The following is an 11,899-nucleotide window of genomic DNA, read 5'->3' as shown; positions in this document are numbered from 1 at the left end:
TCCGTTTCTTGCCCTTATCCTTAGAGACATAAGCCAAATGAGCACTTTCAGTCTTATCTTGCTTCAATCTGTCTTCTTCTTGCACACAGTATGAAATGAACTCATTCAGAGTTCATTTCTCCTTTTGATAGTTATAACTGGCCTTAAATTAATTGAATTGTACAGGAAGAGATAACAAAACCAAATGCACCAGTAACTCGTCACATAGGTTGAGTTTGAGTGCCTTAAGTTTTGAAGCAATATAAGACATTTCCATAATGTACTTCCTGATATTTTCTTTGCCTTTATACTTCATTGAAATCAAACGAGCTAACAGCGTGCTTGTTTCTACTTTATTATTTTTAGCAAAACGCTTCTCAATTTCGGCAAGGAAATCTTTAGCCTTAGTAATCCCTTCGGATTCTATGCCCCTGAAGGCTTTCGGTACGCCGCGTTTAATAATCATGAGACTCATACGATTTGAACGTTCTCATTTCTCATACTCCTTCTTTGTATCAGGAGTGTTATCCGCATTAAGAGGTTGGGGTTGTTCAGTTCTTAATGCAAGGTCTAGATCCATGCAGCCAAGAATAATTAATATGTTCTCTTTCCAAACCTTAAAATTTATCTCATTGAGCATGGGAATTGAGTTGATGTTAGCAGAAATTATTACAGCACATGCATTAGCTAAAATAAACAAAATATACTCGCATTATTAACTATAATTAGTAATCAATAAAATTCAAATAATAACAAATCTCATCTCAAGATATCTGGCACAACATTAATATCAAGTCTTTAGATAATAATATTAATTTATAAGTGATACCTTGTTACAATGATCAAACATTGACAATAACTCATGTCAAATAATGAAACTATCTTTGGATTGATTTATTATTCACATGTGAACCTTATAATTGTCACACATTTATCATCACAGATATGTATGCAGTCTAAATAAATATTAACATTCCTTTGGGCCGATTAAATATTTATCCGAAAACATACACACAACCATCTAACATCCCTCATGAATAATTTACATAAGAGAGGTTACTTTGGTAACTTCTTGTTTTAATTAATCATTTGAAATGAGAGACAAATATAATACCTTAGTGTCATATTATTTGAATTAAATAATTGATTAACTACCAATTTTAATTCAAATTAAATAATTTAATTCAAATTAACAAAAAAAATTTCCAAAAACTTAATTAGGGTCTCATAGCTTAATTAATCAAATTAAGCATACCAAAAATGGGCCCAAAACCAAATAGAGTTAAGTGGGTTGTGCCCTAACTCAAATTGCATGCAACCTTCTTCTTTCACCCGACGGAAAAGAAGAACAATAGAACGAACGCGAGGTTCGTTTGAGAATGAACGTGGGGTTCATTTGAAGTGAGCACGAGACTTGCCTGAGGATGAACGCGGGGTTCGACTTGAGAACGAAAGCGAGGTTCATTTGGATTGAGCACAAGGCTCGCCTGAGGATGAACGCGGGGTTCGACTTGAGAACGAACACGAGGTTCGGCTTGAGAACGAATGCAGAGTTCGTTTGGATCGAGCACGATGCTCGCCTGAGAATGAGCGCAGGGTTCGACTTGAGAACGAACGTGGGGTTCGACTTGAGAACAAACGCAGGGTTCGACTTGAGAATGAACGCAGGGTTCATTTGGATCGAGCACGAGGCTCGCCTGAGAATTGAGGTAACTTCCTCCTTTTACCCTAATTTTCCGCTACGTTTTCACGCACGAACCCCTTGAGGTTTTATTCTGAAACCGCCGCCGTCATTGCTCCCGCACCCAAATGTCGAAACCCTAGGGTTTCCTGATGCCACCGTCATCGTCGAAGTCGAGAGCGAGGCCGCCAGCAACACTATGCTGGCGAGGAGCACGAGGATTGACGATCAAATAAAAAAAAAGATCCAAAAATTCCTCGATTTTATTTTAAAACCAGATCCAGAATCGGAAAAAAATGACTTCTTGATCCAGATCCTAAAAAAATCAAAGAAAAAAATCCAAAAAATTTAAAAACTTTACTGTTCATGAAACTTTACTGTTCATCCGTGAACGGTTTTGAGAAAAACCAGAGATTTAAGATCAAAAACCCAATCTTAAAAATTAAACCCCTAAGAATTAATCATGGGTGGCTCTGATATCACTTGTTAGATCTAAATATCTTAGATCTAATCCATAAAACCATGATTAATTCAAAGAGAATAAAAATAACAATGAGCGGAAGCAATACCTGAATCCATTGCACGGATCTGAAATTTGGGTTTTGATGATCTTCTAATCTTAAGGGTTCTCTCTTCTGAAATTCTCTTTAGATGGGGGTGGAGAGAATGAGAGTGTAACCCTAGATTAGGGACCATAACCCCTTATTTATAGTTGTTGTACTTTTATAATTTGGCATCTCATCAAATTATAATTATAACCTGGTATCCGCACATTTAGTCCATGGCATATTTAAATACTCATTGACCTAATTACCTGATTGATCACTTTATGCGTGTCAACTGAAAGATAGCATCACACACTGATATAATTGGGCAATTCTGGAAGTATTCTTTAATTGGGCATGTTATAGGCCTGAACGTAAAATTCAGATCCATGGAAACATTCATCAATAAAGCATGGGGTAAGATAACCATTCCCAAAATTTCTCTGCTCAGACAAGGAGTGTTCTTATTTGATTTTCAGTCTGATCAACAGATGAGAGATGTGTTAGATGCTGGACCTTGGTTTTTTGGCTCAAGGCCTTTGATACTTAAGCCATGGTCTACTGAAATTGATGTAGAGAAAGTTCAAGATCTCTCCTATCCTATGTGGATCCAGCTTCCAAATCTTAAGCTTAATTTGTGGAGTGCTACAGGAATTAGTAAAATCTCTAGCCAAATTAGACGCCCTATTACAACTGACATGCTCACTGCCAATAGGCAGAGATTAAGCTATGCCAGAGTCTTAGTTGAAGTTCAATTACCTTTGAAGGAACCTTTGCCAGACTCAGTAGATCTACTAGGGCCAGATGGGAAAAAATATAATCAGAAGATCATATATGAACTTAAGCCAAGGTGGTGCTCAAATTGCAATATAATTGGCCATGAAACTGAAAGCTGCAGAAGACAAAAATTAAAAAAAATATGGGTGCCTGTCAACAGGAAGGAAAATAATGTAGAAAAGGATATGAATGCATTGTCAGGCCATCATGTATCTGGGGGACAGCAGGTGGCTGATGATAATTTGCCAACAAAACAAATGAATCAGGAGAAAGCTCAAATCAATTCTGGCAATAACAAGATAGACTCTTCTGAAAGGCTGAAACATGCACAAATAGTGTCAGATACTTACTTGAGGATTGACACTGGATATCATGCACTCCCTGAAAATGAATCAACTTCTACAGTAAAACATGCACAGAGAAAGGTGACTGACACTCAAAGTGTTAGGCAGGGAGATTATGGATTAGCAACTCTTCATCAATTTTCCTCCCCTACAATTAATGCTTCAGGATTTACAAGTGTCAGCAAGGCAAATGTTGCTAGAAAAGTAATAGCTAGAACTTCAGGAAATTCAATCCAGGCATCACATTTCTCTCCTCTGGACTCACAGATTCTTGATTTTGATCCCTGTTATGTTGACAGGGGTGGAAGTATATAATGCACTTCTCAATTTGGAACATCAGGGGATTTAATAAGTCCCCCAAGCACTTAATTGTGAAACAACTGATCCATGACTATAAGCTATCCTTCATAGCTTTATTAGAAACTAAGCTTTCTTCAGGAAAAATGGGAAAAATAGCTCAAAAAATTGCTAAGCACCGGGAATGGACTTCTAATGTCCAGGAAGCAGGCAATGGGAGGATTTGGCTTCTTTGGAACAGTGACATCCTCTCTGTTCAATGTATCAAAGTCTCTATCCAATACATAACTTGTTCTGTACTTTCAAGGGATGGTAGGATCTCTTGTTTAATGTCTATAGTCTATGCTCTCAATCAAAGGGAAGATATGAAGGCACTATGGCAGGACCTTCAAAACTTCAAGTCATCAGTAAATTGCCCTTGGTTAACTGGGGGAGATTTCAATGCTATTCTCAGTGATGATGAAAAACTGGGAGGTTCGACAGTCACTGAGGTTGATACTGAAGATTTCCAGAACTTCATATCTTCTAGTCAGCTGACACACATTAAGACTACAGGTTGTTTTTACACTTGGAATAACAAGCAAGGGACTGATACTAGAATATGGAGCAGATTAGATAGAGTATTAGTCAATGAATCATGGATCTTACAATATACCTCAAGCCAAGTAGAATTCTTGCAGCCAGCTTGTTCTGATCATTCACCAGCTCTCTTAACAATTGGAGATGATGTTTTCCAGGGGAAAAAACCTTCTTCAAGATGTGGACAAAACACCCTGATTTTCTAGCTACTGTTAAATCTGTCTGGGATCAGGATATTCAGGGCTACTACATGTATAAGATACATTCAAAGCTCAAGCTTCTCAAGCCAATGTTGAAAGAGTTAAATAAAAGGCACTTCATGAACATTAGTGAACAGGTATTAAGAGCCAAGCAAGAGCTAACTGATACTCAATGTAAATTGAGTACTGACCTTTTCAACTCTTATCTCATATCCAAGGAAAAGGATTGCTTGAAGAAATATTCCACTCTACTACACTGTGAGGAATCTTTTTACAGGCAGAAAACCAACATTAACTGGGCTGTGCATGGAGATAAATCTTCCCAATTCTTTCATGCAATCATTAAAGCTAGAAGGCACCACAACAGGGTTCTATCCCTTTATACTGATAATGGTGACAGAATCTCTGATATGCCTACAATCATTAATGAGCTAACTGAATATTATAAAAAACTTCTTGGATCATCAGGGAATTATTCTGTGCCTGACCCAGCTGTCATTGCAAATGGCCCTATCTTAACTGCAGATCAAAGGAGCATGCTAGCATCTCATGTCACTAAGGAAGAAATAAAAAATGTTGTGTTCACAATGTCAGATGACAAAAGCCCTGGACCTGATGGATTCAGTGCATCTTTTTTCAAATCGGCTTGGAGTATTATTGCAGATGAAGTATGCAAAGCTACAGAGGAATTCTTTCATACTGGTAAACTTCTTGGTGCCTTTAACTCCACCTCAATCACCTTAGTGCCTAAAATCCTCAATCCTAGAACACCAGCTGATTACAGGCCCATCTCATGTTGCAACTGTATATACAAGGTGATCTCTAAAATCATTACTGCAAGAATTCAGAAAGTAATTGGTTACCTGATTGATGATGCACAAAGTGCATTTGTTAAGGGAAGACTTATCTCTAATAATATCCTGTTAGCTCATGAACTCCTCAAACATTATGGTAGAAGGCATGTCTCTCCAAGGGCTGTTCTGAGTGTCGATCTGAGAAAAGCTTTTGACATGATAAGTTGGGGTTTCATCAGGCACATGTTGACAGGTTTGGGATTTCCTACTAATATGATCAATTGGATCATGGAATGCATCTCTACTCCTAGATTCTCCTTATCACTGAATGGCTCCTTGCACGGGTACTTTGAGGGAGCTAGAGGACTTAGGCAAGGTGATCCATTATCTCCCTTCTTATTTGTATTAGGGATGGAGTATCTATCTAGGAAACTGAAGACTCTCAACCCAGATAGAAGATTCAAGCATCATCCAAAATGTGCCAAATTGAATATTACTCACTTGATATTTGCTAATGACCTGCTACTATTTTGTAGAGCTGATCTGGACTCAATAAATAAAATGCACAGCTGTCTTCAAGAATTCAGCAATGTCTCGGGGCTGGAGGCTAACTCTAGCAAAAGCTCAATCCTCATGAGTGGTATTAATGATGACCTGAAGGCACAAATCTGCTCATTCTTAAACTTCTCAGAGGGTTCCTTGCCAATGAGATATCTAGGCATGCCACTGATCTCAAAGAGGCTCTCCTTTCTTGATTGCTCACCTCTGATATCCAAAATCTCAGACCAATTCCAAACTTGGCAGAACAGGAAAAACTTATCATATGCGGGAAGAATTCAACTTATAAAGTCTGTTATACTGGGAATACAAATCTATTGGACAAGCAATTATATCCTTCCGATCAAGGTGCTGGATAGGATTGATAAAATGTGCTCTGCTTTTCTATGGGGGAACAAAATTCATCTAGTCTCCTGGGCTGAGGTCTGTAGAAATAAGGAACTTGGAGGTCTGACTCTACACTGCCAAGTTCTGGAATTACTCTGCAGGTATTAAATTGCTATGGATGATACACGCTAAAAAAGATCTCTTATGGATTAAATGGGTTCATGAGAACTATTTACAAAATCAGGAAATTTGGCAAATTCAATCAAGGAAAAATGACTCTTGGATGTGGAGGCAACTCCTAAAGGTGAGAGATTTGGTGATCAACAGATTTGGTAATGTGGAGAATGTATACAGAGTTCTTGCTACCTGTCTCAAAGATGGCAATATTCAAATTTCATCTATATACAGTATTTTATCCCATCCTTCAGCTACTGTGACCTGGTCGAATACAGTTTGGGGGGGCTTGCACTACCCAAACACTCTTTAATAATGTGGCTTGCTGTTCTCTCGAGATTATTGACCAAGGACAGACTTTGTCGTATGAAGATACTAGATGCTAACCAGAATTGGTGTGTGCTGTGCATAGGCTCTGTCAATCGGCCAGAATCTAAGAAACATCTCTTCTTTGAGTGTCAATTCTCAGGTTTTGTTTGGAATGAAATGATGGAATGGCTTGGCTTTACATGGAGATCATGTGATTGGGATCATGTGATGAACTGGTTTTGTAACAACATGAGGGGCCAAGGGTTCATGAAGAAGATGAAGAGAATGGTACTGTCGGCAACTATATACTGGATATGGAAGGAGAGAAACTCAAGAATTTTTCAGCAAAAATGCCGAAGTCCAGACCAACTGGTGAGAGAGGTGAAGCTTACAGTCCTTATGAAAGTGCTACATGAAGATATCCCAGATCATTTGAGAGAGAAAGTTGAGAGGTTGTAAGTGAGTTTTGGTTTTTTTTCTCATTGTTTGCCAGAATTCTGTCTGGTTTTTGATGTACTCTCATTTCAAAATTTGGAAAATGAATAAAAAATTTTCATTTACCAAAAAAAAAAAAACACACACTGATATAACATATGTACCCACAAATAGATTTAATTAGATTTAAATCCAACACTGATCCCTACTTCTGACTTTTTGTTTGAAAACTCTGGCATTGCGCTCCTTCCACAAACTCTAAACTGTTGAAGAAAGAGCCATTCTCTTTACTCTCTGCTTGAATCCCTTCCCCCTCAATCTGAAACTGTACCAATCCATCATGTTTTTTGTTGCTATGGTTCTTTGAAAATCTTACTAATTCTTACTCAGTTACTTAAAGATAACACTCAAGTTTCAAGAATTTTCCACTTCAATTTAGTGTAATGACCATTTCTAATGTTCTATTATTCATGTGATTATGAAATATTACGGTAAAGAATTTGGATTTGGGATTTTTTTTAATGATTTGTAAAGATTCAAATTTTTTCTTCTTGATTGATCTCATTGAATTTTTATTTTATTTTTTGTCATGGATTTCGACTTAAGTTTCAACAATTTACAAATTTACAAATGTTAGATTTTAAGTTTTTGTTTGATGATACCTAACTGCTCATCCATTTTTCAATTTTTATTATGTGAATATTCTAATACTTTCTGATTACCCTCCTTTTTTCAGTTCGTAATTTTTCACAATCCCAACTACCAAAATAACCATGTATGCGTATTTTTTTATTTTCTATGCAACTATAAAATATTAGATCTTAGAAATTAAATCATTAGGCTAGGTAGCTACTTCATACTATAGAATGTGATGATCCTAGAATTCATAAGGAAGCCTAGAATAAAAGGAAAAAAGTGAGTTATTTAAATAATGATTCTATTGCAGGGGATTGTAGCAATAGAATAAGATTATATATTGTCGAAAAATTATTGCATGAAAAAACAGTGTAATATGGAATATATTCCTATTAGCCCATGTGCAAATATATATGATATATCATGGGAAGCTCGCATGCATCATCTAAGAATCATTAGAAGCCAAAAAAAAATTATCCTTCCTAGTTTAGGAGAGAGAGAAAAAATTAATATACTCAACATAAGCGAAGCAAGAATGAATCGAAGATGTATTCTTATTTGTTTATATTTGATGCTTTACCAAAAATATGATTTGATAAATTTGAATTTCTAAACACAATAATTATTATATCACTAATTTTTGACCAATGTCTTAAAGTAATTTTAAGAAACAATATAACCAATTTGGTCTTATTTTGCACACCATGCATTTTAATGTCTATGACAATTTCAAATTATATATAGTAAATACGGGTTTTTTATAGTGTGCCCATGGGCACTCTATAAGAGAGGAGAGAGATAGAGAAAAATGAATTATGCACAGAAATTAATACAAATCAGGGGGGCCCATGAGCTATTCATTTCTCTCTATCTCTCTCCTCTCTTATAGAGTGCCCATGGGCACTCTATAGAAAAACCGAATAAATAAATGTATTAAAGGGTATAAAACATTATGAGAATTGGAAGATGTATAAGGCCAGGGTATTCGAGATTCTTTTTTCCAGAGAGCCATCAAATTAATGAGGTATAGAACTAATTAAATTACTAGTTAGTAAAAAGACATGGATACAATTGTTAAATCGTATGAGAAAGGTTTTATGTTATGTACTAATTGAAGTTATTTACTGACTTTGTAATGTGAGCCTCAAAAGTCAACAAGACATATTGTATTAAAAAAATCCTCAAATACCCAAAATATGAGACCAATAGGGGGACAAGTGAGGTGTCCCCCTCCTATTAGATAATGAGTTGGTCATCATTAATGATGACCAACTCATTATCCAATAGGAATGAGACACCTTACTTATCCCTCTTATTGGTCTCATATATTTGGGTCCCTGTCGCAAAGCTCTATTGTATTATAAGTAATTTCTGTAATTGAAAAATTATGACAGTTGGATTTATTGCTTTCTCTTTTTCCAAACTAACCATGCATATAACCGCATTAGTGGGGCAAATCTGATCACAGGACAGCGATATGATTATATATATGTTGGAAGACATCTAATCAATATTTGTTAATAATAATTTTATGGAGAATATTATGAATATAGCTTGTGGAAGGGGGAAAAAGGATAAATTGTTGGGTCCATATATTCTCTTGACGAAGAAATTCACCTTTTAAACATTTTTCCACCGCTTTCATAATCAAATACTAAAGTTCACTAAAAAAGAAATCATAAAGAAGCCCGCCTATATATGGGTTGTGAGCTCAAAAAGAGGTGAAGTTTGTTCACTATTCAATACCTACATTACCACAATGGCTCTTTTTTTAATAGTGGATTCAAATTTTAAAAATAATATAAAATAAAAGTAATGGAGTGACCACTGCATTTATGGCACCCATTGAATTGTCTAATAGATAGCTGTTATTTGTTTTTGAATTGTGTAAAGTAGAAATAAGTGCAATTCAGTAGGATAAAATGTATGTTAGATTTATAAAGGCTCATTGATTACCTCCACTAAATAAATCGAGGACTGCGATAAAAATAGTGACATGTCCAATGTACTCTCTTTATCTCCACCTATCTCATCCTTTGGTTTTTGGTTTAGGGGTGTCCATTTTTCCCGTCGGCTCGGGCTCAGCCCGGGCCCAAAAAACCCGGGTCAGCCGTGTTTCGGGCCCGGGTACTGGCTGCCTCGACGGGCTCGGCCCGGCCCGCCCCGCCTGTAAAACGGCCGGACGATATGTCCGGGCCAGCATAATGGTCATTTTGGCTGTTTTGACTGTTTTACCCCTAAAACGGTAAAAACGGTTAAAAATGATGGTATTTTGGTCATTTGTCTAGGAGGCCGCCTCTATAAATAGAGGGGATTTTTATTTATTTACCTCATCCAAAACTCATCTACTTCTCTCTAATACTCTCTTATACACTCTTATACTCTCTAATAATCGTTTTAGCTCTCTAATTCTTCACTAAAATGGCTTCCGGATCTGATTATGAAGAGCACAACCCCAACTCTCTAAATGAGTCATCCTACTACAACTACTCCTACCGATCATACCGATGTTGATCCCGAATGCGGTGGTGGCGATTCTACACCAAGAGCTCCTAAAAGGCCAAGATCCGATGTGTGGAATTTTTTTGAGAAGATAGACGTCATCAAGGATAAACGCGGTAGGATCCTCATCCAGAAGGCTAAGTGTGCATTGTACGGTAAGATTTTCCAACCTCATCATAAGAGCGGCATCAACCACCTCAAATGCTATTTAGATAAACACAACAAAGGCCAGATGCCTCAAGATGATATCCGACAATCTATGATCTCTTAATCCTCATCTTTTGGTGGTCTTGGTAGTTAGAATTATGATGCAGCCCGTACCAGGAAATGCGTCATCAGGTTTATCATTCTTAAAAATCTTCCTTTTAAATTAGTAGAAGATGATGAATTTGAAGATTTATTTATAGATGGTTTTTACCCCGTATTTAAAAAAATTTCTCATCAAACTTGTCAACGTGATATTTTAAAACATTATCAGGAGGAACAAGGAAAAATAATTTCTTATTTTTAAAGTTTAAATTGTAAATTTTTTTAACTTCTGATATTTAAATATCTAAAGCACAAACCGGTTATTTATGTATTACAACACACTGGATTGATAAAAATTGGTAAATATTTAAAAGAGTTATTTCTTTTATTACAATTGAAGAGTCTGTGATCACGTGAGTGGGAGGAACGCGGTTTCAAACCGCATGAAGCACAGGCCCACGAGAAGCTCACTTACCTTAATCACAATGATATATATATATATCTCTTCAATCAAGAGCTAGGGCGTGGCAGAGAGGGCACGGAATTTTTTTGTGCGGCTGATTTTTGAGCACAGGAATAAAAGGAGCGGCTGCGGAAGAGTGCAAAGCAGGGGTTTCTTTTGGCGGCTGCTGCAGACACAGAGAACAAAAGGAGCAGTGCTTTTGGTGGTTATTCACGGAAGAAAAGCAAGTCTTTTGTAGATGTTCTTTGTTTTTAGCACCCCCTTTGAGAGAGTATTTGTGTGAGGGATCTGAGAGTTTGTGAGAGGGTTTTATTTGTGAGATTGTAAACCCCAATTGTATCTCTCCCTCTAATAGTAGATCTCCCCCTCCTTGCCCCGTGGATGTAGGCTATTTGCCGAACCACGTAAAATTTGTGTTCTTGCTATGATTTGTAATAGCTTGTAGGATCCATCGACAGGTCAGTCCTAGAACTGATGAGAGGAAGAGCCGATATCTCACTTTGTTGAGATATCCGCTTCAGATTCTTGTTTCCTTGGTGAGACAGGAATTCTTACGATCTAATCTCTTGTTGTGCACCTTGCGCACCGGAGGTGCTGCCGAAATTTCCGCTGCGCACAACAAGTGGTATCAGAGCTCCGGGTTGGATTTGGGGCTTGTTCGAAGGATTCGCTGAAGGATTCCTATTTGAAGAATTAGATCGACAACATGGGAGAAACAAGCACATCAGGATCGTCTCTTTCGAAGGCGATACAGAGTCTGAGCATCAATAACACGAAGATTGATGTTCCGAAGTTCGACGGCAAGATTAATTTCGGATTGCGGAGGTGTCATGTGATGGACGCCTTGAATGCACAAAATTTGGATGAGACTCTTGAGTTACAAGAGAAACCCGCTGATATGGAGGACAAGGTTTGGAAGAAAATAAATAGTAGGGCTTGTGGAGTAATTCGGTCATGCTTGAAACCGGATCTTATTTATGACGTAATGAACGAGACGTCGGCGAAGAGAATGTGGGAAACACTCAATGAGAAGTATCTGACGAAGAGCAT

At 37.2% G+C, this 11,899-nt stretch overlaps 1 protein-coding gene across 1 annotated transcript; it reads left to right on the top strand.

Annotated features, from left to right (window-relative positions):
- LOC109847925 lies at positions 2,595-7,023 on the top strand. The gene is made up of 5 exons (XM_020417157.1): positions 2,595-3,530; positions 3,626-4,351; positions 4,435-6,177; positions 6,326-6,488; positions 6,725-7,023. The coding sequence occupies exons 1-5, from the start codon at positions 2,595-2,597 to the stop codon at positions 7,021-7,023; spliced, it is 3,867 nt and encodes a 1,288-aa protein (XP_020272746.1).

Source organism: Asparagus officinalis, chromosome 7 (genome assembly GCF_001876935.1).
Source record: "Asparagus officinalis chromosome 7, Aspof.V1, whole genome shotgun sequence".
NCBI classification, from domain to species: domain Eukaryota; kingdom Viridiplantae; phylum Streptophyta; class Magnoliopsida; order Asparagales; family Asparagaceae; genus Asparagus; species Asparagus officinalis.
This window is presented reverse-complemented; position numbering and strand designations above follow the sequence as displayed.